The sequence below is a fragment of the Rissa tridactyla genome, chromosome 3 (genome assembly GCF_028500815.1).
Source record: "Rissa tridactyla isolate bRisTri1 chromosome 3, bRisTri1.patW.cur.20221130, whole genome shotgun sequence".
NCBI lineage: Eukaryota > Metazoa > Chordata > Aves > Charadriiformes > Laridae > Rissa > Rissa tridactyla.
This window is the reverse complement of record NC_071468.1, coordinates 9,860,958-9,887,333: the sequence shown is the minus strand read 5'-3', so window position 1 is coordinate 9,887,333 and position 26,376 is coordinate 9,860,958. Positions and strand designations below refer to the sequence as shown.

General features: G+C 44.1%; 1 protein-coding gene across 10 annotated transcripts in view; it reads right to left on the bottom strand.

The window, feature by feature from the left end:
• RIN2 (Ras and Rab interactor 2) overlaps positions 1 to 26,376 on the bottom strand; it is an 84,005-nt gene that overhangs the window by 4,034 nt on the left and 53,595 nt on the right. For 9 of the 10 annotated variants that reach the window (XM_054196178.1, XM_054196179.1, XM_054196180.1 and 6 more), the window contains 6 exons: positions 22,889 to 22,961; positions 19,922 to 20,013; positions 15,188 to 16,318; positions 5,859 to 6,164; positions 3,610 to 3,741; positions 1,363 to 1,526 (listed from right to left, as the gene is read on the bottom strand). In XM_054196178.1, the coding sequence (XP_054052153.1) occupies positions 1,363 to 1,526; positions 3,610 to 3,741; positions 5,859 to 6,164; positions 15,188 to 16,318; positions 19,922 to 20,013; positions 22,889 to 22,961 (1,898 nt within the window). Of the gene's footprint in view, positions 1 to 1,262; positions 1,527 to 3,609; positions 3,742 to 5,858; positions 6,165 to 15,187; positions 16,319 to 19,921; positions 20,014 to 22,888; positions 22,962 to 26,376 lie in introns of all 10 variants that reach the window. The other variant, XR_008465574.1, reaches the window with a different exon arrangement.

Here is a 26,376-nt window from a genome sequence, read left to right as displayed (position 1 = left end):
GAAGAGGTGTGATCTTACTGATTCGAGGCTCACTTTTGAAAGAGGCAACAGAAGGAGAAGCACTGAACACACTCGGTGCCAGCTCTTCCCCTCCCACCCTGCATCTTCCCGCACACCAGCATGGCAGCCAGCTGTACAGTCAGCTTGGCTGAAGTTCATTTGCTGAGGAAGAGAAGGTGAAATGGAATACAAGATCGTGCTGAAAGAATCTTCTGTCACGTAGTCATCCAGCAGAAATACAAGGTGATGAATTTTCCTATGAAAAGTGTCGTGTTTTGCTAGAAAGAACAAAGCCTCAAGCTACTTGAATCTGACACCTAACTGCCGGTAAGCAGAATATAAAATGGATCCCGGTAAGATGGACTAGCTTTGTGCTCTGGCCATAGTTTGGAATTTTCTGTTAATCAGTTCTCCTCTTCTTAAGAGAGGCTAATTGTGGAAGACTGCTTCTTTTCCCAACTCCTTCCTGTTCAGTGTTGTGCTGTAGTCGTTTGTGTGGACACTGATAAAGCAGAAGGAGCCTCAACTGAAAGGTTTCATTAACTCCTGATGTCCCCACACCTTCATTTCTCATGCTCTTAACTACATCACATCTAATTGATGGTTGTCATTAGCCTCTCTGGCACCTTTGCGCTGTGGTATGAACTGTAAACAACTGAACACAAAGGAGTAAATCCTTTCTTCTCGATTCCAACATCCTCCTTGCTTCAGTCCACAAACTGATGCATCTGAACAGACAATCAACAGCATACTAAATGAAAGACATGCAGGCCTGATTTTAGAGGACGAAGTAATCCCGACTGTTTTGTTATTCTTCTGTTGCAGTGACCGCCCTACTCTGAAAGAGCAGTAAGAAATGGAGAGGAGGGAAAAAAACACAAACAAACATGAAGACATCCATAGTATAGAACTCTACTCCTTGCTTAAACTTTAAAGCTGTAGGCAAGCTTTTCTCCCACCTCTCGTCTCTGTTATCTGCTGTATGTCACCATTAGCTACTGGGTGGCTGATTGTGCTGATTTATACCACTGGAAATCTGGATTTGTTCTTTTTAACAGTAAAGCATACAAAGAAGCTGAATCTAAAGTATGATTCGGTTTGTTCTCGCTCTGCATGGCTAAAATAGAAGGGAGGGTGGGAAAGCTCCATTATTCAGTGTTGTCTTTAGACCATCATAATCAAACTCTATTATAAAGTGCAAAGACTTCAAAACCACGGCAAATTTGGCAGACATATTCTCAGCACTGCTTCACTCCACTTACCTGGTGTCCCTAAGGGAATCATTATGAACGACACCTCTCAAATGGGGATTTCCGACAAAACAATCATCCCCTACTTTTTTTCTGCAGCCCTAAGCTCTACCTGAAAATCATCAACTGAAGGTATCGTCCTGTTAGTTGTCCTCCTCTTGTGCCATTGCCGGAGAGTATCTCTGGCTTCTGAACTTAGCAGTCGGGCAGCTTGTTCTTCTTGGAAGTTCTTGATCAGTGAAAGTGCTCCATAAGCGCTTGTCAAGTAATAGCCTCCTGCGAAGGACAGCAAGGGAAGAACTTTTCAGCGTGGTCACAAACACCACGCTAGTTCCAACTGGTCACAGTCAAAGTACAAACATGCACATATTACACACACACACCCCCACCATGTGTATATGGCAGTCCCTGTACTCTATCGCCCAAGTATTTATACATCAATAAAAACAGCTCACAGGCCTGCAAAGAGGCATGCAGTAGTTGCACGCGCTGCACATTATGCAGTGGTGCAATAGTATCCAACTCTGGGTCCACTACTGCTGCGGATAGCTGGTTACTTAAATGACTGGTGTCACTCCTTTACTCCTTTTACGAAGTCGGAACATGAGTTTTCTTCTAAACAATTTCAAAACAGGTATTTGTTTTCTTCCCAAGCTTCCAAGTGTGGACGAAATAAACATAGCTTTTTAAACAAAGTAAAAGACAATATAGCACTGCTCATGGCCTGAAAAGCAGCCACCCTTAGTGGCGAAAAAGCAATGACTGAGTGTGCAATTTGTGCCCTGGAAGCATCACAAAGAGTTTGCTTTTGTTTTTAAAAGGATGACTGTGTGTGTCACATTTTTAGCATCCCCCATAACATCCAGCCAGTTCAGGAGGTGATGTGTACAGTGCTACATAGTTCATCTTTGTTACATGAGTGGAGAAAAAAATTAAAGCCACGACAGTTGCCAATGTACAAAAGAAGCTGCCAGTCACAAAGGAAAAGGAGTCTCAACAGGAGGCAAGAGTCCTCAACAACCAGTAGAAACAAAAGACATGCTGTCATTTCTCTCTCTTGCCTTTTTTTTTTTTTTTTTTTTTAAGTAAACTATTTGAGTGGGAGCGTCCAATTAAGAGGCAGCACAGTCTATTAATGGAGGCATTCAAAGACACATTCTGTGCTCACAGTAGTATTTTCTGTGTTACTGATAGCATCCTCTTGGCTTGTGGCTCCGCAAAAAGTTTAATACATAAAACATGCGAGACCCATGAGTCAAATTGGACAATGCGTTACATTTGAACTGCACAACCCCAAAGCACTAAACAATTTTTCCTGCACGGTAAAGTTCAGCTGGTGCCAAAGACAGGGCCAGCCAGCAGATGGACTTCTTTTGCTGCATTAAAAACAACACAACTTAATAGCTCAGTAAATGTTTCTGCCTTTCAAGCATGTTAATGATCTCCAGCTCCACATCTCAAGAATGTTCCATGCTAAGATTCCTGAACAATGCACTAGAGGATGCTCTGTACACAAAGCAGGGAACGGACTAGTGCCAAATGGGAGGACTCCTGGCATGGTTCTCTCATGCATACCGGCATGTAAGAGGATCCAGCAATTTCAGCAAGCCAAAAGATATCAGGAATGGAAAATATACACATATAAACTCACAGATGGGCCTGGTCACAAGAACCTTTAAACTTCCTCATAAACCAGTCGATTCTGGGGCCTACCGAGGGCTTGCAGAATACCTCTTTGTTAAAAACACCACCATGAAAACAGAAAGGAGGGAGATTTCCCAGCTTCTAGCGGACTTCAGCCGTCACTCAAGAGTACCTTAGGAAACATATTCCTAGGGCTCATAAAAATACTTTGTGAGAAGCAAATATTGGGAAGCGAAGATCATTAAGGGGGGGACAATATTCTCAACAGCACTTCCCCCAGAGGGGCAGAGAATTCCTAACCCAAGTCCCATTACGTGTCTCGCAATTTAACCGAATGCTGCAGCCCTATAAATACTCTCAGGATATTTTCAGGCACAGAAGGATAACCACATTTGGCATCTGCACAGCGTGTTTGCTTGCTATGTCATGATGCCCTCCCTTTTGGATGGAAAACAACATATTCCCGCATAAGCGGTATACATCAGTAGATTCCCAGGTCATTCAGGCCTGTACTGTGCAAGCTAACCACCCTTCTCTTACTTGAAGGTGGAAATAATTATGAGATACTCTTGTTACGCTACTGACATTGCTAACTTAAGGACTCCCCTTGAAAGGATTTCTACTGGAACAAGGTTAACAAGCAACTGCATATGAAGAAGAACCCTCCTTCCCTACCCCTTCACTCGATTATAATAAAAATAAACAAACAGATTACCTTCTCCATGCAGCAACGATGGATCCAGCAATTCCATCATGTATTCAATTTCAGTATCCAGCTCCAGCATATCACACTGGGCTAGTACATATGTCAACACAGGCAAGAAGTCATCAGCTCCATACAGCCTCCCTGGGTTGAAGGAAACACAGACAGTGATAGACAAACCACATCCTTTTACCAGTTTCAGTGTCAGAAAGGAAAGCATTATTTTGTTGCCTTCACTGACCAGTACATTTGGATTACTCTAGAGCCTCCTGTTACCAATGTGCAGCAAAGAAAACATCCTCTGACACTCATTGGGACAGGAGAACATCACCAGCTTCATTCTGTACTAACAAGCACAAATGTCATGATGCACACCTTGAAGCACGCGAGGGAATTTAAAGGCTGGGCTCACATTGGCATCAGCTCAACTGGTGAATTCAAAAAAGGCTGCCATGCCAGTGTGGCCTGACCGCCACCTGTACCTCTATCACTGGCTAGGAGATGATGAATAGGTTATTTTCTTTATACATGCAGGGACAACATCCACTTTCTGGAAGGATCCAGCCACAAATACCAGTTTCTGAGTCTGAATCCCAGCAGAGGAGCCTGAATATAAAAGCCTATTAGATTTGACATGAAAACTCAGCTCATTTCCTTGACAGAGCAGAGTTAAACACATACTGAGCAAAGCCTCGTATCATTCCCAACTAGCCGGTGAAGCATCACCAGCAATGGCAGCATGCAGCTAGTGCACAGAGACTATGATGTACCTAGGTCTGTCTGTCTGTGCTCCTATCACTCTTATTGCATTTAAACTTTCTGTTCAGAAAATACCACGTGGCCAAATCTCTGGGTCTGGTCAAACTGTGTTCATTGCAGCACTGGTGTGATGGTCACTTAAAACCAACAGAAGCATGAGCCAACTTAAGCTTTGGTGAAACTCCAGATGACCCGAAGGGCTGATATCTAAAGTTACACCAGCTAAGACATTCCCTACAGGTATGACACTATCACCTGGCTAGAGTACGTGACAAAGCAGATACTCAAAACACCTGCTGGCTTCATGCCATGTTTTACAAACTTCAAGTGACAAAACAAGACAACCCAAGGAGCACTTGCCATATCTTAGCCTGAGCCCCTCAGTGGAATAGTTAACCAGCAGCAGCCTCTCGGTATTTTTCTTCTGCATGTTGGAAATGCGTTGCTCAATGTGAGATAACGCAGCATGGAGAAAAGAATTTACAGCACTTCGGCCCAAGATTCCGATATCTATTTTAAACTGCAGGATTTTGCACAGAAATAGCAAGCTGGGCAGGAGCTTGGACCTAAATCTTGAAGAAGTGCCTGGGGGTCTTTAACAGCCACAAGCTTTCACCGTTCATCTCAAATCCGAAAGAAAGTAGGCGTCTCGATCAGCACTGGGCCCAGATGCACATTCAGTGCTCGCTTAGAGAGAAAACTGCCAACCACCTGCAGCAGCTTATGCTTGCTTAGGGAAAAAAAAAAAAAAAAAAAAAATCTCCCATTACCACCAGCATTGCTTCACCTTAGCCCGTGACCTACCACAGCAGTGTACGATAAGATGTCGGGAAACAGAGTTGCACCCATGAATTCATACCATCCGGCACAGCATTTTAATTGTGCCACTGACCACTCGGCAGGTCTTAACAGGTCTGTAGTTGTATTTCATTATCTAGGTTTCAAGGTCACTTTTGGACTCTTGCTACAGTGTAGAAATAGATGTTATTTCTGTTCCAGACATAGAAAAGAAAGTGTCCAAACTAGAACATTTGGAGGCATAGCAAGCCAGAGATACTGGATCAGAGGCTGCTTTCCTCCACCCATTAACGCAGAGCCCTTGTAGTTGTCACATTGCATACGCACTATTGAATTAACTATAGCTAAATACAGGGTGATACCTCTATTACAATTTTTAAAAAAATGCTCATTTAGAACCAGTGCCAAATTCATGGCTCCCAGGACAGCCTACTTAAAAAGCCTAGAGTTAAGCAAAGGTGTTTTTTTTAAAGCTGCTTCACAAATCCAGTGTGAAGCAGAGTTGTAAGATGTGCTGCCAGATGCATCAGAGCTACCAGAAAAGAAGCTGAGAGGAAGAATCTCTCTCAAAAGGGCAAGGAGATACTATAAGAGCTCTAAGAGAAGGACATGTATCTGCAGAATCAGGCGGTCTGATGTCCTCCGCCAAAAGACAATCCCAGCTTTGGAGTATCAGTGAACTTGAACCACAAGCAGCACCATACCTGAGTTATTCTCCATAACAGTATAAATCAATTTGCAAACTCTCAGCAGCAGCATGACTTTCTTTTCAGGTGAATACATTTTCTGCATGGTCAGGAACTTGACTTTAATCTTTTCAACGTCCACAAAGTCCGGTGTTGGAACAAACACACCCAGTTCCTGAGGATTCCTCTGCCGTACCAACTGCAGGTTTTCCTTCAGCTGTTTCCAAGAACCATCCGCAGTATGAAACTCTTTCAACATCGCTTCAATGTGGCCCTTCAACGGCTTCAGAATGCACTTATGCATGGCCTTCTCCAGGACAACATCTGCAACGGGAAAACACAAGTTCAGCTGACTTCCTCCTCTAGAGCAGAGCCAGTATTAATATAACCATTCCCAAAAGAGACACTGTAGAGCAAAACCTACTTGCTAAGGCTTATTTATTATACAAGCTGAGTTTCCAGATGTTTGTTAACAAGAAAACAAAAGGCGGAGCAGGATCTGTATTCCATTTTCATTTATGGCAATGTGGCAAATACAAAAAGAAAAACCCCACAGAGACAGACTACAGACTGTCACCAAAAAAAAAAAAATAAAAAAAAAAAAATCAAGCTGTGGCTCCAGTTTACTTTTTCTTTTGCTGGCCAGAAGTCTCCAAGTTTTATTTTACTTTGAGCTTATACTTTAACTCCCAAACTTAAAGTAAAACACAGTCAAAACCATAACTTTTGTCTGTTTTGGCACGAAAGCCCATCCTTTCTGCATAGTTTCCATCAGAAACTATAACTCAACCAAAGTCTCCAAAAACTTGGCTCAACTTTGTCAAGATCTTTATGAAGCTGGACAGGCTTTAAACTATAAATGAAAACCAAGCCGTGTTTGTCCAGCTTCGGATTTCATCATGCAAGCTTATATACAGCTTTGTCATCAAGTTTGAAGTTCTTTGTTTGGCAAGAGCATGCACGTGGCACAGCAACCACTAACTTAGGGTTTGGTTTTTTTTTTTTAATTCTTGTTCTACTCAAGTTTTTCTTTAACAGTCATTCCCTACTTTCAAAGTACGGACCCCATCAACAGAGAAAGCTCTTTGCTAAAGATTTTCTCTGCAAGCCTTTACTTTATAAGCTACTTTCCCCTCCTGCTCAGCGTCCCTATAGCAACACAGCTTACATTAATAATTAGCTAACATAAATTATTTGTACCGTAGTGAACTCCAAACAAGCACAAAGGAAACTGGGGACCCTTTGGCCTGGCCACTGCAACCAACACGCTTGCTGCCTCGATGGTGGGGCAGGACCAGAGCCTAGAGTAGGCAGATGTGCTACGGGAGCACGGGGACCAAGAGCAGAAAGAGGAGAAACCATGTCACTGGTAGATCACACGTTTATACCAGCTAGCAGTGGACATTCCTGCTATTAGTGGTTACTCATTAAAGTTTCACTAAACCTCATGCCCTTTCCAGGTTCTTTGTCTGTTCTTATGTGTTCTTCTTAGACCACAGTCTCTTTCTCCCCCTCCAACGCCCGCCCGCCTTTTTTCCTTTTTTCAAATTGCAGACTGTTTCTAAGGCTTGGGATTTACAAGCACACACCTTCCAAACAAGCATTACCTACTTCTGTTTTCTTGCTTTTGCTTTATGCTTTCGTTTATTTTATCCTTGTGTTCAGCCATTGTTCCTTTGGGGTCTCCATACCTCTCTCTTTCCAATACAAACACACCCTTCACACACTCCTCCTCTTATGGTGCCTTTGCTTCAAATGTAGTGTTCATTCTATGTTTGTCTGGCATGCAGTTCCCAAATGTCCAACTCTACTGGGAGGTCCCATCTCCCCTATCCCAATTCAGCTGGGGCTTCTGCAGCTTTGCTTAATATTTTCCCCTCCTGAAACACTGGTGGAGGTGGCAAAGCTGCGTCTGCGTCATTCCTGGAGGCTTTAAACACATCTGGGCTCTCTCTCTCACAACAGAGATTGTGAAAGCTGCTGGAAGGGAGAAAGAGTGAACGTGAGGAGCAGCATTTACCCTTTGATTTCCTAGATTCCCCTGTGGCTACCTGTAAAGGCATAACCAGTCTGACACATGTTCTCGATGGCCTGTCACACAGCACGAAGGGTGGATCCAGCTTCCCACCGGACCAGAGCCGCCAATTATACGTTAACAAATGGCAACATTTCAAATGACTGATCCTTATCTATTGTACTTGGTAAAGCCACACAACCATCACTGACAGCACTACCAAACCCAGTCAGGAAAGCAGAAGCATCACCCTTCCACACAGGGGCAGAAACTGCCTCTCCCTGCCATCAAAGCCACCCTCGGAGCTCATGGGGCAGAAATATTTTTCCCACCAAGAAAAATGCGTAAATCTCACCCCTGGGTATGTTAGCTAGCTAAATTTCTAAAGCGTACAAATAGTTCCTTGCCAGCTTCACTGATGATGATTTTTTCTTTTTTTTTTTTAATAATTCAGCTTGCTTTATTTATTTCTACTGCCTATTCAGTTTTTTAAATATCAAAAACACCAAGTGCTTTGCTTGTAACTGGAACACCTCTGCAGTTTGCATTCCAACCGCCTGGTCAAAATTAAAGCGGTCGGTGCTGCCAAACATTACGTTAAGCGAGAGAACTCTCTACCCCCATGAAATTTTAAACTCCCACAGTCTTTCAGTGGAAGTTCTGCACACGAATAGCTAGTGTCAGACATCCTGCATCTCTATGAAGTGGGGGTCACCACCGCATTTGGTCAAGAGGAGGCTCAATAAATTGTAAAGAATTCCGCACGGATCCTCAGAGCCCTTGGTTTGATAACGAGGGAGCACCTAGCCTGGGATGGGAAGTGGGAAAACTCAGTACGCTTCTGTGACTGATGCCATATAGGCTCCAGACTGGAGCTGGTCCAGCCGCTGCCTGCAGTATCAGTACAGAGGGAGCTGCAGAAGCAGCCCATCCCCAGAGGCTACAGGAACTGGAGCAAAAATTCCTCCAACAAAGCCCCAGTCCTTGGCTGGGGTCAGGCTTGTTAGCGGTAGGCGAGAAGTGGAAGCCTTAAAGCCTTCCGCCCTCAACCTTTTAGTAAGGGCCACCCTTACAGCTTTCTGTACAGATGAATGGCGCAGAGTTTACGGCTGTGCAAGATGGCAAGGAGGTGTTCTTTCATGCTTGCGATTCATCACAGGCTTCAAAAGTAGTGTCTACAAATTGATGTGAAATTTACTTGATCACATTCCACAAGTCCTCTGGGAACTTAAAATCGATTTGAAGCAGCACAGAGGAAGAGAGCAGGTAGGTCCTGTGGCTGCGCTCAAAGCTCCACACAGGGTCCAAGTACTTATTGCTGAAGGGTGTTTGTGATCAGGTAAACAAAAATAAAAATAGGGAGATTTAGTAAAGCCTCCTGCAGTGCTGCTCAGTGACTACATTACAGCTAACAGGAGACAAATGAAATAAAGGACATACGGCTGTGATTCCGAAGAGATACCAACTGCCTCGGCTTGGTAAGGGTAGACCAAGAAAACCTGACATTTTAATGCAGCATCTTTGCACCGAACCAGTCAGCAAACAAGGGAGTGACTAAAATATGACAGCGTGTCCACGGTTTTTGTTCTTGTTGTTGTTTTAAACCAAAAAAACCCAAAAGAAACCCCAAACAAACAAACAAAAAAACCCAACCAAAAAAACCACCAAACCAACCCAAAAAAACCACACAACCTTTTCACCTCCCTTACGAATTCTCGGCACAGACATAAGAAACCACGGAATTCTGCCCTCAAATTAAAAAGTGGCAAGTCTAGCAAGCCGGTGAGGCCAACAACACAGCAAAATTGATAAGGACTGGACTTTTTTTTTTTTTTAAATGGGTCAGTAATCAAACCCTTATGTATCCTAATTAAAATAAAACCTATATAAATATTTATATTATTATTGAAGCCTGGAAGGGTAGCATTTCTTGTGATCTGGGTCTGAGTGTTCAGTGTCACAAGACACCTATAAGCATGTTGGGGATCAGACCATCCAACTATTTACCCTTTCTTCTGAACTGCTGTTACCAGCCCCTTTCAGGGAAAGGTGTTTCTGGATGTGATCCCACAAAACAATTCCCAGCCAGCAGCAGCTTTTACTGTTTAACTTCTCATGGCCCCAAAAAAGCACAGGAGGGTCTCCCAGGCAAATTCTAAGTTGTGAATTGAGGGCTGATCCTTTGCATTAACATTTCTGTATATTTCTCAGATCCAAATAGTCAATAAAAATTCCTGTTTACTTCAGTACAGCAAAGTGTTTTCAAGTATCCTCCTGAGATGCTTAATACTCCAAAACCAAGACAGACAGTCTTTAGATTTTATTTATTTTAAATTTAGTATCATTTGATCTGAGGGCCGTGTAGCGTTCCTGAAGTGATACTTATAATTAGCCTCTAGCCTCAAAATGGGAACTGGAAATGCTTTGATAAATGAATTGTAAAAGCCAGCCAGCTAGTTTCGTTGTGACTTGTGGAAACACATCTGTATCCTGTGCTGACATGCTATTTTGTTTTGCTGCAAACCACACAAGTCTGCATCCAAAGAGGACAACATATTAGTCATCGCAAGTGTCCTTACGCCGCCTCTTCACAACCCTCGCTGCCTGAAATTGCAGGCACGCTCCCACCTTTTCCAGGCTGTCGGTTTACCTGTTACCACCTGCTGCTGCTCCACCGAGATTACCTGTCAGATCCCAGTCCCCGGATTTACACACAAGCCCTGCTTATCATCTACAGTAGCCAAATCATTCATCAGTAGAAGGAGGGCTCGGTGAGAGATTAAGTGAGTCTGGGAACCATTCCTGCGCAAGTGACATTGCCCGGGAGGCTGGAACACCACAGCGTGTACATGCAGGAGACCTGACTACAACTGCATTTACTTTGTTTTGGATTTTCCTAAAATCTTGCACGTTCTTAAACTGGCACGACTGATACAGATCTATTTTAAGACAGCTCATGTCAGGATGGCCAAGTGTCCAGTTCTTGGTGGATGTCTACAGTGACACATGCCTAGGCCACCGTGCAGACAAGGGCATCTCCTCTGAAGGAAGAATACTTGGAAGTAAGAACTCACACACCCACATTCCTTGATAATCCGCACAACCCTGAGAACAGGGGTAGGACTGAGGTAGGCAATGGATAGGTGATGGTGGCAGAAGTTGAGCAACTAGAGAAGAAAGGTCTCCAGGGTAAACCTCCCCTCACTTACCTTCATAAAGCACACCGATGAATCACAGAACTGTCTGTGCTAGGTTTATTTTGCTTTAACCATCTGTGGCTTAATTAAAACTCACGCTATGGCTGTACGGTAAACACGTGTCTCCTCTTAAAGAGCAAGTAATAAAGGAGCAGGGAATAAGTCACAAAGCAAATCAAAGGGATGTTGGAAAATGGCAAAACAAATACCCCGCCTCTGCTCAGCGCCTTTACCACCGCTTCTTGCCCTATCCCCCAGGTCCCATAATAAAAGGAGGAACACTGGGGGATATGTTGGTTGGCCTCAACTCGACATGCAAAGATACTAGGATGAATGACAGGGTAGGGGGATGGGACACCAAAGCAAGTGTACAAGCGCCTAAGAAGTAACACAGTGCTAAAAAACAGCCAACGTGAGTTTGTCAAGAAGTAGTAGTGGCATGCCACTCTAATTCCTTTAAAAGGATAATTGCATCAGTGAAGAAGAGCGGAGCAGGGCGTGGGCTGCATCTTAACCTTTTTAAGACCCATAACCCTATTCCATGCAACTTTCCTAAAAGCAAACAAAGGAAATACTGTCTTGCTGTAATTACCCTAAGATGGGTACATGAACGGGTGCGTAAAATACTGCACTCAGAGCCCAATTATCAATGGCTGACTGTGAGACAAGACAGCTATTTGAAAAGAGGTACCATGGGGGTCAGCCCTGGGCTTTAGTCTATTTAGCATTTTCGTTAAAAATTTGGATGATAAAGCAGAAAGTTCACATACAAAATCCGCATACGGTATCATTGTGGGGGTGGGAGAAGGGCATCACCAGTCCTTTGGAGAGCAGGTTTAAAGTTATCTCCGCAAGTGGGAAGCGGGCCAAAAGCTAACGTGGTAAAATCTCATAAGGACAAAAAGTAAAACGTTGCCGCTTAGCAAGAGGAATACAAAGGCAAAAGTTCTGCTCTGAGAAGCCTCCCTCAGAGCGGCTGGCACACCAGCTCCCATGGGAAGGGACTACACTCCTCCGTGCGGTCTCCAGCTCCGTCTGCCTGCGACTCCTCTGCACGGACCCAAGTCCCTGTGACAAGGCACGTCCTGCCAGTAAGGAGCCAACACGTTCTCTTCAAGCTTCTTTCAACATTCAACATTTACAAATCCGTTATGCACTAGAAATACTAAAACAAATAACAGGCAGTATTGTTCAGGCACCGTCCCACACGATCAGTTAATACTTTATTGCCAAGTTATTTAAGCTGGTCACTGCTTGGGCTAGGCCCAGGTTTGTGCATTGAGACTGAAGCTGTTCAGGAGTTAGATCCTGCCTGGCGATCCCCTGGTAAAGTGACAGCAGTCAACTTGACTCCTTTCTGTTCACAGCCAAAAAAAGAAGAGATACAAACAGAAACTCCCAAACATTTACTATTGAAGCAGCTGTAGACTATCAGGGTCTCCTCTGACCAGTCCAGGCACAGAAAACTTGAAAAATAAAAATACTTCGCATTCATCCTTAAATAATAAAAAGCCGTGTGCCTTAATCTTGATTCTGTCCCAACACTGGGAATCCCATTGTTTCACGAAGGGTTAACAGCCTACAGTGCCAAGATTAGGAGGCACTTGTCAGGAATAATTAGAAATGCACATTCTCCCAAAGATTTGGCATAAGTTAAACAATTCGATATACCCCCTGTCTGAGAAACTTAAAAGATCTCCCACATCTGGGGAGGTTGGACTAGGTGACCTCTAAAGGTCCCTTCCAACCCAAACTACTCTATGATTCCATGAAGCCTTTTGCTTGCAAGAGCCTGGGAAGTCCGTGATACAGTTCTACAAGAAAAGCTACACCATCGGAACGATCGTTACACAGACACAGGAGAAAGACCCAAACACTAAGGGCTTCACTAAGCCTTGGGGGGGGTGTGCTCCTCTAGCACCCGAAATTCAGGAGACAACAGTGGGATAAGGTGAAGCCTGGCTGCCCCACAACGGGCAACCAGCAGCAGCAGTTCTGCTGGGTGGGAGAGGGAGGCGAGGACTGGCTCCAGCTCCTCTCCACGGAGCTGGAGGAGCTGCGAGGCCCAAACGTTTTCTGCTGCAGGCTCCCCCCCTGCCCCACCAGCAGGGTCCGAGTCGCGGGGTGAAGCTGCTGTTAGCCAAGCGTGCCCAACACCTCTTCCTGCGAGTCCCTGGCAAGGCACGACCGCTGTGGCCCGCTCCAACTCCGCAGTTGCCAGGCCTGGCCAGAGCCTCCGACACCGACTCGGGACAGAACGCGATGAACAGAGAGGAGTATTATCCCAGCAGCACACATCCAGCCCCCGGCTGACACGTTGAGAGGAAAAACCTGCACCGCAAAAGCGCAAACTGACAAGAGAGGATAAATGACTACTCAAAGTTAAAATTCAGGGCGCAATTCCATGCTGAAACAGCCAAGTAAAACTGCGGATAATAGGCAGGGCTGCATCATAAGGAGTTCTCTATAGGGATGACTAAATCTTGCTGTCACATAGTTATCTGCTTAAATCAGCAACATCTGATGCTCCTGATGCACTGTGGTTGTCTGCAGGCTCGAGCAGCAGATGATTCAAAAGCAAGTTCTTCCTTTGTTAAAACTATCCCAGCTTTATAAGTTAATTGCATTTAATCATGCGATCAAAGCCAGACTTTCTGTCACTGATGAAAACCAGTGTAGTTTAGTTATTACATTTCATAGGTTATGCTACTCCAAACTACTGAAACATTTAAAATCAGAAAGCGTTTTGCCAGTCTTCAGGGACCCACAGTCCGATTTAACCACACCCTTACAATAAAAAGTACAAGTCAAACCAAGCTTCCACAAAGCTACAAGCAAACTAGATCTATATTTCTTTGTCAAATATCCAGCACTCTGCAGAAATCCAGACGAAAACGCGCCTGCACCACTGCTCGATTCACCATTTTTTCTTCCCCGTAACGCCCACACAATATTCTTTATTATTCTAGCGAGAACATTACACGTCTTTGAAAGAATCTCAATTTCAAGGACACTCTTCGTAGCGTTATATTTGCTTTAGCAGTGCTCGTTACTTTTGCTTGACTTTCTCTAAATGAAGCTGAGGTTATGCGAGAATGCTTCCTCTTGTTCAAGGACAGAAATGTCAACAGAAAATCACCCTCTGGTCCCAGAGAAAGAACTGTCTGCCAATTTTGCACTGGGCCAACTGTTGGGACACTGGGGTACAGGAGAAAAACAAGCAAATTAGGACTGAAGTGAGCTCACAAGGAAAGTATTCTGCCCTGAGGGATGTTTACCTCCTAAATGGAGCTTATAGGCTCTTTTACAAATACTGCTCAGACTCAGCAAGATAGAGGGGCAGTGAGATTTTATGCAGCAACAATGATTTCACTTTTGTGGATACACAAGTCTGCCTGTTGTTAAAACATGTATTCAAACATATAGCTCATCTGCAACCATTTATAAACACGCGCATGTAACAGAGTGGTATAGAAATCCTGATATTAGCAGCCCCTTCTCCCTCGAACACGTTTGTTTGCTTTCTTTAAAAAACTCTCATAGATCTTTTTATTTAGCTTCAAGCGTAGGGACAGTGCAGCTTTGCCAGGACTGAATGAGAATATTCGGAAGAATGAGATTTATTTCAAACTTAAGTTGATAAAGTGTGTCTCTGCTCTTAACTGTCACTGGTTTTGAACAAATTCTAGTTTTACAGTTACAATCCGTATGGTTAAAATTGGCACAGTTTTGGTTCCAAGCATTGAGAACTATTTCAGTCCAATTCAGGGAAAAATATACGTGCCAGCAAATAAAGGATTCCGTATTGCTATCAGTTCAGCAGCCAAAACAAAAAAGAAAAACAACAACAAAAAAGGAAAAGGTAATAACCACCAGTAAAAAGTCCACACTGCATTCATTTAAGGACGCCTTTTTACGAACAACTTTGTAGCATAGTTCTTCCAAGTTGCTAGGGTGACTGGAGGCCGGGTGTGTGTATGTGGGGCGTTTGTTTTGTTTTAAGGCTCAAACACTCGATGGCTCGAACTCTGCTAGCAAAGTCAACCCCACCTTTCAAAACTTGCACAAAGACCATCACAATAAACACAGATTACATATTTTCACCTCTCCTCAAAACACAGGACGGCGTTTCTTACCTATTTGGTCCTCCGGAATCAGCGATTCGATTGGGGGATCAAGTTCGGAGCTTTGGGACAAATAGTTCTTAACTTGGGTCATGAACTGTCGAATCGTTTGCAGCATATCAGTGCTGGAAACATGGCACTCCTTGTTTTCCTGGAGAAAGCTGATATAGTCCTGCACTAGGCATCCAAAATAAGTGCGTTTGTCCCGGGACATCTCCGCGATTTTCTTAATCATCCTCTTTTCAGGGGTCATGAAGGAACTGAAAACTCCACTGACTTTCCGCAGCTGAGATTTCACAATCTTGGGGAGAACAAACGAACTGTTTCTTTTCTTCTTGGGCTTCAAGGGGGGTGCCATGCTCTCTTGGTCGCTTTCCCCCTCAAAATCCTCCAGGCTGCTGTTAGTGTCCCCCTCATAGCCAAAGAGCGGCATGCTCCGATCTAAGTCCAGCGAGTCAGACGAGGAGGTGGAAATGCTCATGTCGCTCAGTCTCTGCCTGCCTCCATTCCACGGTATGTGTGACTCAGAGCTGGTTGCGACCGTCTTTTTGGCAGCTGCTGGAGCCGGCTCAGGCAGGGTTTCACCTGGAACGCCAGCGGCTTCGGGCACACGCACCGAGCTGCAGCCAGGTCGAGTTACTGCTGCGGTTTTTGAGCTACCTTCCACCTCCGAGCAAACAGCCTGCTTCTTCAGCCGAGGAGGCGGAATAGGGGTTGGTTTATTCTGCAGCAAATCCAAGCCTCTCTCTTTCTTATGGTTGACTGTTTCTGGCATGCTCGCCTGCTTTATAGTCCTGGAAAGCTGTGGACTCGTCAGGATGCTATTAATAGAAGGAGGTGGCGGCCGGGGCGGGGGGGAGCGAGGCCTCGCTGTGCCATTCACGTCTGGAGTTCTCGGGCTCTGCCTTTTCAGACTTCCACTGACATCCTGGCTGTGCACTTTTAAGAAGAGAGGATTAATGAAACACAGCGCTCCGTTGGTCTGGCTGCACTCCAGCTCCGAAGGCGTTCTGGTTCGTATAGAATGCACTCCATTTATAAGGCAGAGCTGACGCGAGTCTTTACAAGCACTATCCGAAGGCACGGGCTTACGGGGAGGTGAAGGATCCGGGGGGTTGCTGTTAGCTGGGGAGCTCCAAAAGTCTGAAAATCATCGAGTTAACATAAGAATGCAAAACGGCATGCAGATGGCTTTCAGAACATTCAGCTGAGCATCACCAGTTTCAAGCATTAAGACATTCAGACAAGCTTTTATTAATTCAAGGGGAGGAAAAAAAACTCCAAGTGAACCTCTTAAATCACCACCAGGCATAACTGCATGCTACACTCCTGGGGCTGCTCTTACTTATAAATATCACAACCAGTGCATAGCTTCAAATCAGCTCACTGCACTAAGCTTAAAAATAAACTGAGAATGGAAGAAAGGAATGAAGACTGCAACACAGTAATTCTTACCAACTTGAGACTGAAATGAACATAAACTACTCACTAGCATCTCACTCAGGAGAAAAAAAAGCCTAGATTCTCAGCTGGTATTAATAAGCTCACTCCATTAAAGACCACAGTTTGGCTGATTTATACCAGCTGATGGCCACTTATAGCAACTCAACAAAGATTTTGGTTTCTTTCGATAGCAAACAAATGAAGCTACACATGAAAAAACAGATCACATTTTGCTGTGGTGGGTGCACGCATAATCTGTAGCTACGCAGACCAAATGCTTGTGTCTCTTTAAAAGCACTGGCCTGCAGCCCTGCCTTTGCTATGGTGGCACAGTTTCCCTGAGGTTTTAGACTCTCAGCAGCACATAAATAGACTGAATACGCAGTCCCACACCAGCAGTGTGGAAAACCTGCGCTAAACCAACAAGTTTCATCTGCAGCCTCTGCACTTGTCCCACCAAAGCATCAGCATGTTTGTGGAACTGAGTCAATGGTAAAGCCCATCAGGCTCCTGAAGGTATGAAGGCTGAAACCAGACAAGCCCTTAAGGACAGCAGTTGGATTGAAATTTAAGGGAGAAATACCAGAGGAGGGACATTTTGCTACAATTTGCCAGTCTTGACACGGACCCTTTTTCAGCAGTGTCAAGATGCCACGTTTGGGCTGTTGGGCAATGACACCTGGGCCCAACTGCATGAATGCCTAGCACTCCACAACAGGGTCCATGCCCAACGGTCATGCCCAACAGCTGTGTCTTTTCTAGGGGCCAGAAGACAGGAAATGGCTCCTGGTGACAGGCCATTGCCAGAGAACATATGTAGGCACAGACATATTTCTCTACGTAGTCATGCAATGCTGCTGTTTTTTTCCTGCTCCGTGACTTCATGTCCTGCCTCCAGATCGCTCACCGGACCGGCCAGTGTGCCTGGCACGTGGGCTGTTGCAAACACACATGATGTAAGCACTGCTGCAGGTGAGACACAAAGAGAAACTGAGAGGGGGAATCTTATGTTCAGCACGTGAAACCTTACAGGTTGGCAACAGCCTTGATAGCTTTACCACCAGTTCTTCCTGACGTGGTGTGCTGGGCCACATGCAGTTCTCCCTCTGAGCCTACAGCACAACAGAGCTCTACAAATCTCCGTGTTCAGACCAGGGTGTTTTGTGCCTTTGTGTTGCTTAAGGAACGCTCACACTTAACAGGAAGGGCCCTTGGGAGTTTAAGGCATCTCTTGGGTCCACAGTGTTGAAGGGCTGACTTCCTGGTGTATTCTTTTTTGCACGTGGACACCTAAAACTCCACCAAAATCTCAGCTTTGTCGTCTGGTTTTTGCTCACAGAAACCGTGATCTTAATCTGGTGTATAACAGGTAACTGATCCCAAATACACCAACCACAGCCAGACACTGATCCATCAGTCTCCTCCTCAGCTTTCAAATGTATTAGCTTAAACAAACAACCCACACAATGTAGACAGAGACTGTTCAAGAGCAAGACTAATTCTGCAGCAAGTAGGCCATGGTGCCCTCAGGTACTGAGGATAAAACCAGCATGGTTAGTCTGGAAAGCTTGGCCAACACCACCACTATCATCTCCTGTGCAGAAACTCACCTAATGTTACTTTGAGGCTTCTAAGTGTCACTGGGAGACTGTCATCATTACACTGTATCCCAATCGTCCCTTTTCTTTTTTTCTGTCCAAACACCTAATCAACAGTTCCATGTTTGCCTCTATTCCCACGAAAATCCATGCTTTCATCTAATTACCTAAACTTGCAGGTAAGCAGCGCAGAAGTAAATTTGTCTCCTCTCTAAAACAAATACCTTAATTGCATTGTTGCTGCAGCAAAACAAAACGCAAAGCAGTGCAACGCTTCCCTGTGCGTGGCTTTGCTGCAAAGTCCCGTCAAATAGTTCTAGAGAGCCTCATGCTAACACTCGTGAGTTAGTGAGGATCCGTTTCTAAATCAAAGATGATTCAAAAAAAATCTACGGGGACAAAGACTGCTGACAGTCAACCCTCCCTTCCTGCAAAAGGAAATGAGGCCATTCAGCACTTTGCAGGAGTTGCTCAACGATTCATCTGGGTGGAGCACGTGTTTCCAATCCCGCCAGGCTTTGCATCTCCTGCAAGCTGAAGGTGCAATGAGCCCGCATTTCATTGTAGCAGTCAGGTGATGCAAGGATATGTCATTGCATTTTCCTTTGTTATTTAAAAAAAATTTTCACCAAACCAATGTGCATGGATACACTCTGCAGATACTATGCATGCACTCCTTTTATTAATATGCTACTGCACCAAGCCACTGATCTCAAAAATCACCATTCTAAAGTCACATGTCAATCTGAACATAGGTTTTATTAACAGTGAACCTCAGTTCCTACACTCTTCTGGCAACTCCAGCAAATTATCAAGCTGGTGCCTCCTATATGAGCCTGCAGCCAACATTAGCCTCAGACATCAAACCTCTGTCTGAGAGTTTTAAGACTTGCTTTGCCAAAGGGCTGTCCAGAGAGGGGAGAGAAGGAGGAAGAAAAGAAACAGCACTAACACAAATATCACAGAAGGCAGGAAGAGCACCGAGGTCACCATTTGGCAAGTACAACTCTACTCCCTCTTAACTGGCTCTCTACCCCTCTGCTCCGCTCTGGTGAGACCCCACATGGCGTACTGGAGTACTCCAGCTTTGGAGTCCTCAGTACAGGAAGGACATGGACCCATTGGAACAGGTCCAGAGGAGCACCACAAAGATGATCAGACAGGCTGAGAGAGTTGGGGTTGTTCAGCCTGGAGAAGAGAAGGCTCCGGGGAGACCTTATAGTGGCCTTCCAGTACCTGGAGGGGGCCTACAGGAGAGATGGGGAGGGACTCTTTATCAGGGAGTGTAGCGATAGGATGAGGGGTAGCAGCTTTAAGCTGAAAGAGGGGAAATTTAGATTAGATATCAGGAAGAAACTCTTTACTGTGAAGGTGGTGAGGCACTGGCACAGGTTGCCCAGGGAAGTTGTGGCTGCCCCATCCCTGGAAGTGTTCAAGGCTGGGCTGGATGGGGCTTTGAGCAGCCTGGTCTAGTGGGAGGTGTCCCTGCCCAGGGCAGGGGGGTTGGAACTAGAGGATCTTTAAGGTCCCTTCCAACCCAAACCATTCTATGATACAAGGTTTGGCCTTTCTAATAAGAGAAGCTGATTTTCTAAATGAGATCTACATCATCACTGACCAATATGAGCTACTTACTGATACAGACTATTTCTTCAAGCTTACAGCAATGCTACAGGGAATGACATCTATGTAAAGAACTACTTACTCAGTCCAAGCTGAGCAATCTCTTCAAGTTCAGCTTCTGTCTTTGCTGCAGCAATAGCATGAGGCAACTTCAGGGTGAATGGAAGGACATCCCTGTCGTCAGAAAGAAAAACAGTTACAGTTCTCACTACAACATCCATGGTTTTAAAAGCATTTGTTTTCAACACTGTCAGAGGCTGGGCTCTGATTCTTATTTTCTTCTTGAGCTGTGGCAGGTAGCAACAGCCTTAAACGCAGAGCACACAGTGAAAACTTTACCAACCCCAGGCCTCCTTTACATCGGGAAGTGGTGTGAAGTGCAAATGACAGTCAAGTCCCCAAGGCTCTCTTTTAGGCTCATTTCCGCAGAGTCGTCCAATATTTTCTCCCATTATAGCAGCAGCTTTTAGAAGCATACCAGTGAGATGCAAAAGTGTTATCTGCCCTTAACACTTCAGCAAAGCTTCATATTTTCTGAATATGCTGTTGCTTGCTCTTAAAGTTGAATTCCAGTTCTCAGAATAAAAATGTAAATTAGTACTCGGGCAGCTACCCTAAAAATTTTTAAGCTGGGATGTTTTAGTCTGTCCTAGGCTGAAAACATACTTCATTTAAAAAAGTCTTTATAATTTATTCTCATATGTGGTTTCTCTTCACTGCATACTAGAAGCTCAATGGATGTTTACAAAGGGAGATGCATGAATGCAGGAACAAAAACATAAGCCAAATCTAACCTAAAAGGCTTTTATACAGAGATTTTTAAGGGACAAAACTACTTAACCACATGTACGTTGTATGAGTAGTACCATGAACCAATACTATATCTCTTGCTTGCCCAATCGGTACTGATACACCCTCAACCAACAGGGCATGCTAACCTGCAAAATCTGTACGAGTACCTATGTAATTAAGAGTAAATGAGAACAAACGAAGCACAGGAATCCTACACACAACTGGTGTCACCATTTTTTTTTTTTTTTTTTTTAAGGCTGTAAACAAGCCAACCGTCTGTTGTAGCCCAGACAGAGTGGATTTTTATCACAAATATTCTCGATGTTGTATGTTAACTTGTTGAAAAAAAAACCAAAACCCAGGATCTCCGAATGCCACTCGAATTCAAATCAAGCATATGCACGAGACTGATACACTAGCTAAAAAGGATTTTAAAAGACACTTCCAACATCATATCACAGATAATCTGGACTCTAGAACATCATGGACTCAATACAGAGATAGGTAACCCTTGACTCCTCATACAAACTGACTGGGTATCTATTGCAAGAAATTCCCTCTGGTTTTAGGAAATCCTCCTGGTTTTGCTGTGACATACCAAATGGTACTCTCTTTCTCACGATAGCTACCTGTCTGCCTCCTTAAGCAGTCCGTACATTTTCCTCTTGCGTCCCCAGCAATCCTAGATTGCTGCCTGAAGATGACAAGGACGCTGGGTAGATGCTGCCACTTTAAGAAACATCAGGCAAACAGAAACACTTAAGATGTTTCTCCACCCATCGGGGAAACAAGCATCCGCTTCCGAAAGCGTACCCACAATCAAAGAGTGAGCTTCATTTGCTGAAATCTATGGACAGGCTTGCAGCTGAAGTTGTATTTATTGCTGGTATCTGTGGATGGGTTTGCAGATAAAGTTGTGTTTAAGAAGAAGCACTAAGAAAGCGTTAACACCATGTCCAAGTTGTGATGGACACTCTTTTTACTTCCTTCCCCAAAGAGCAACAAGAAAAGGAACAGAACAATACATGGGTGAAGAGCCTGGTTATGCAGTTTTGTACGTGCTTCTTGAATGGGAGGCCTGACTGCATCAGGATACTAAATTCACACTCGGATGACTGAAAATGCCGTTAAGAAAATTAAAAGCCCTTTGCAGAGAGAGACTCTCAGTTACAAGACTCATGAGCAAGGCAACAAGCTACTGCGTGTTTGTGGGCTTACTATTAGCAAACGTGAAGCAACTTGGAGCCTTCGGTGCAAGAAAAGGGCTAAACTAATGCAAAGAAATCTACACTTGCTGCGTGCTCCCTGTAGGCACTTAAAGGGAATTTACCAGAGCCTGGCTAATGCGCAGAACTGAAAGGGCGACAAGATAAAGACTCTCTCATCATTACACTGCTTTTAAATGCAGTTTCAGCTCATTTCTCATCTGAGCGCTGACCAATTACTTATGTGGTATAAACGCTTCTTTCATCACACGCATGTACGGCTTGGCAAAATGGAGGCCTGTAAGAAAGAGGGTCTAGATGCTTCTCCACCACAAACCACCACTGTCAGCACTAATTGGCAACCTCACTGCAGTGACTAAGGACCAAGACCATCCAAGTGGCCTCTCTCACCTTCCTTCAGAAAATGCACAGGTGTGCAGTTTGGCCGTGTCCTGTCTGTGGATAAATGTAAGGCTTGAGCATCAGTCTGGAAGTTTTCACCAGTAAAGTCAAATTGAAAACAACTTAAAAGATAAAAAACCACCGACTCTTTTTTTTTCTCTGCATGCTACCTGAAAACAAGTTGGGCAACCATAAACTAGAGAGCTGATGAGGCTATTTTTGTTGTTCACAACTGACATTCGCATCTCTCTGTTGTCACATTCTACAGTGTGATCTGACTTTTTTCCATTATGCTCCAAAAATGCTTTTTGCTAGCAATTCCGAGAAATGGACATTGCAAGATGGTTTATGGTGCTTATTAAATGAGTTATAGAGCAGTTAAGAAAGCATTACAAGATATCAGCTAAAGTTCAACTTGGCAACATCTTGCCATGGTGGGTAGCGTAACACCAACCTTCCAATAATCAGTACTAAATAAGACAGAGGGACTTGCTTCCAATTCTCCTCTCTTATTTCTCCCATTACCTTCTAAGACTACACAGGAATATTTGTAGATTGGCAACATAAATATTGTGCTGAACCAGTCCTTGAGACTCTCTTTTTTTCATAACAGTCTAGCAAACGTGACTCAGAACATAACACCATCTTACCTGCTAATACAGTAGAAAGCAATGAGCCTGAATAAATCAGCAAAACTTATTCCAGATCCCTCCAAGGAAAATGCTGCGAAGAAAGTTACAAGAGGGGGGAAAAAAAAAATAATAAAAAAATCACACATCTATGCACCATTTCTTACAAAAGCTTAATAAAATGCATCTCAGATTTTTGCATAAAATTAATAAGTTTGTACCATCGAACTACCCACTGTTTGGTTAAGAGAAAACAACTGTGTAGAGGAGTGCATGCCTCTCCTGAAGGCATTTTCAAGAATATACTGACAGTCTTGGTAGTGGGTTTGTTGTTGTTGTTTTCCAAACATATGGTCTAATTCCTGGGAACCAGATGAAGCATGATCAGAATTGCACAACATTTTTCTAACAGACAATAAATTAATAACCAAGGCCTTGTCTGCCCAGCGTATTAATATACCTAATTTTAATTCTCTTATTTCCTCCTCCTGCATTCCATCCTACACACTTGTTTTCTCCCCAGATGTGTTAGCACCTAATGGGAGATCATAAATTTTCACTCGCTTTGAGAAAACCATTTAACCCAAAAACTCTTTAAAAGAAAACTCAAGACAATTCTGCTTCGTGCCGTTGCCTTGCACAGTGGGGGAGGAAGACACAAACAATGCCTTTCATTTTATTACCACTCCATACCATTGCTTCTTATTCATATAAATACTTGTTCACAGCAATAAAGACACAGAAGTGATTTCCCCCTCAATTACATTAAGCTCGCTCTGATTCCAGTGGCAAATCTTACCCAATGACTACAAAAACCAAGCAGAAGCAGCTCCTAGAGCAAAACAATCTAGATCTTTTGCCTCTGGACACAACGGAGACCACAACAGAAGGAAGAGTATTCATGAAATACAATGGTAGCATAAGACAGGTTCCTGGAGTACACGAACACCGGCCTCTTGCAGTCTTGGACAACTTCTACAAAGGGGTGAATGTGAAGTCTGTGATTGTTTCAGCCCATCCCCGAGTTAGAAAAGCCAGATCACAGAGGTGAATCTCAGGCTGGTGCGGTGCACACACTGTCGCCATTTCACCGTCAGAGGAATGCTTTTGAAATTCATCTCCCAAGGAGAGTACTGCCACTGCCGCAGATGCTTCAGACATCTGCTCTGAAAGCAGGCTCCTTGGTGGGGAAAGCCAAAAGCCAGGTACTGATCTTTTATCCAACCTTTACACAGAAGTACAGGTCAACCCGGTCTTTTATGAGCCTGGAAAAAGGGATTTCTTTAAGAAGGACACTAACAATGCAGACAGTAAGCACGCCAGTGATCTAGGGGCATGCTAAGAGAAAATGAGTTGTCAGATCCCTGACTACAATTAAAACCTCAGCTACGACTGGTGAGTAAAAACATTAGTAGATACTTCCCCCTTGTGGTAACATTATATTAATGAAAGACAATATATTATTATTTTCTAGATGGGAGAGAAGAAATTAATTAGTAAAACAAGGCTACAAACACCTTAGAACACACTTAGATCAATTTGTCATTAATAGATTTCTCTTCTCTTTGTCATACCATGTTTGTAACTGGAAGCAAAACCAGACACAGAATGAACTTTTTGTTGCTGGGCACAGGGGAGGGAGAGGTAAAAAGGCAAAACTCAACTAAAATTATCTCGGTTTACTAATAGAAATAGAAGGGGGCTATCACAAGTCAAATGAAACACATGATTGAGAAATGCAGCCCAGATTTTCACCAAGGGCAAATCGCGCTTAACCAACCTGATTGTCTTCTACAACACAGTAACCTGGCTCAGCTGATACGGGGTGAGCTGCAGACATTATCTACCTGGATTTCTCCAAGGCTTTCAACGCTGTTACCCACCACAGCCTCCTCCCAGAGAAACTGATGCTTTACAGTCTAGACAAGAGGTCTGTGCGGTGGGGAACCGTCTGACATGCCGCACCCAGGGGGTGGTGATAAATAGCTTCTTTTCAAACTGGCAACCTGTCCTAAGTGAGGTCCCCCAGGAACCAATTCTGGGCCCAACGCTGTTTAATATCTTCATAATTCACCTGGATGATGAGATCAAGTGTACCCCGATGAAGTTTGCTGACGATACCAAACTGAGTGGGGAAGTGGACACTTCAGAAGGAAGAGCCACCCCACAGGAAGACCTTAATAGGCTGGAAGAGTGGGCTAACAAGAATCTTATGAAATTCAACAAGGACAAGTGTAAAGTCTTGTACCTGGGAAAACTTAATCCAGGAGTGCAGCACAGGCTGGGATTTACCTGTCTGGGGAGCAGCTCTGTGGAAAGGGATCTAGGGGTCCTGGTGGACAACAAGCTCAATATGAACGAACAGTGTGCTGCTGTGGCAAAAAAAAAAAAGCCAACATGATGCTGGATTGCATCAACAGGGGCATCACCAGCAGAGATAAAGAAATCATTATCCCACTCTACTCAGCGCTTGTCAGGCCACGCCTGGAATGCTCTGCTCAGTTTTGGTCCCTGCTATACAGAAAAGATGTGGACAGGCTGGAGAGGGCCCAGAGAAGGGCCACAAAGACAATCAAAGCCTGCCGTGTGAGCAAAGGCTGAGAGAATTGGATTTGTTCAGCCTTGAGAAAAGAAGGCTTAGGGGAGACCTTATCACCATGTTCCAGTATTTAAAGGGTGGCTACCAAGAAGATGGAGAGTCCCTTTTTACAAGGAGTCACATGGAAAAGACAAGAGGTAATGGGTACAAGTTACTCCTGGAGGCATTCTAATTGGACATAAGAGGAAAGTTTTTCCCAGTGAGATCAGCCATTGGAATAATGTCTCCAGGGAAGCGGTGGAATCCTCAACACTGGGCACGTAAGATTTGGCTGGACAGGGCGCTGGGCCATCTTGTCTAGCATCTTCTTGGACCAGATGGTCCTTGAGGTCTCTTCTAAGCTTGTATTTCTATAATTCTATGATATTTTTCACACCCTCCCTCTAAAGAGATGAGGGCAGTATTGGTCTGAAATTGACTGGAACCCTAACATTTGATCATTTCTATTGGAAAACGGGGGACAAACAGTTGGAATTAAAAAAAAATAGATCATTGCTCTCACATCAGAAACAGTTCCAAAGGGTTAAAATCCTTCTAGTTATTACATTTAAAAAAATACCACACCCAAATTTGTAGACAGAGACAGCCCATGTCAGAGTCTCATCCAAGAACAGTTCCCTGACTACAAGGAAATGCAAGGTCATTTCATTGACAGCAGACAGCATTATAGAATGTGTTTCTACAGGAGAGGATAACTACCCATAATAATCAATGAATCCTGGATTCAGCAAGGTACATAAAATAAATATTCCAGTTGTTTCCAGCACAGACTTAAGCATTTCTGTATATGTTCCCTTCTCCAGGATGTGCCCGACCCACTTGCAGAGCACTCCGCAGACAGCATTGTAGGCAGTCTGTGACACTATTTGCATGACTTTGGGTACCTTCTGCTGCAGGTTTCACCAATGCA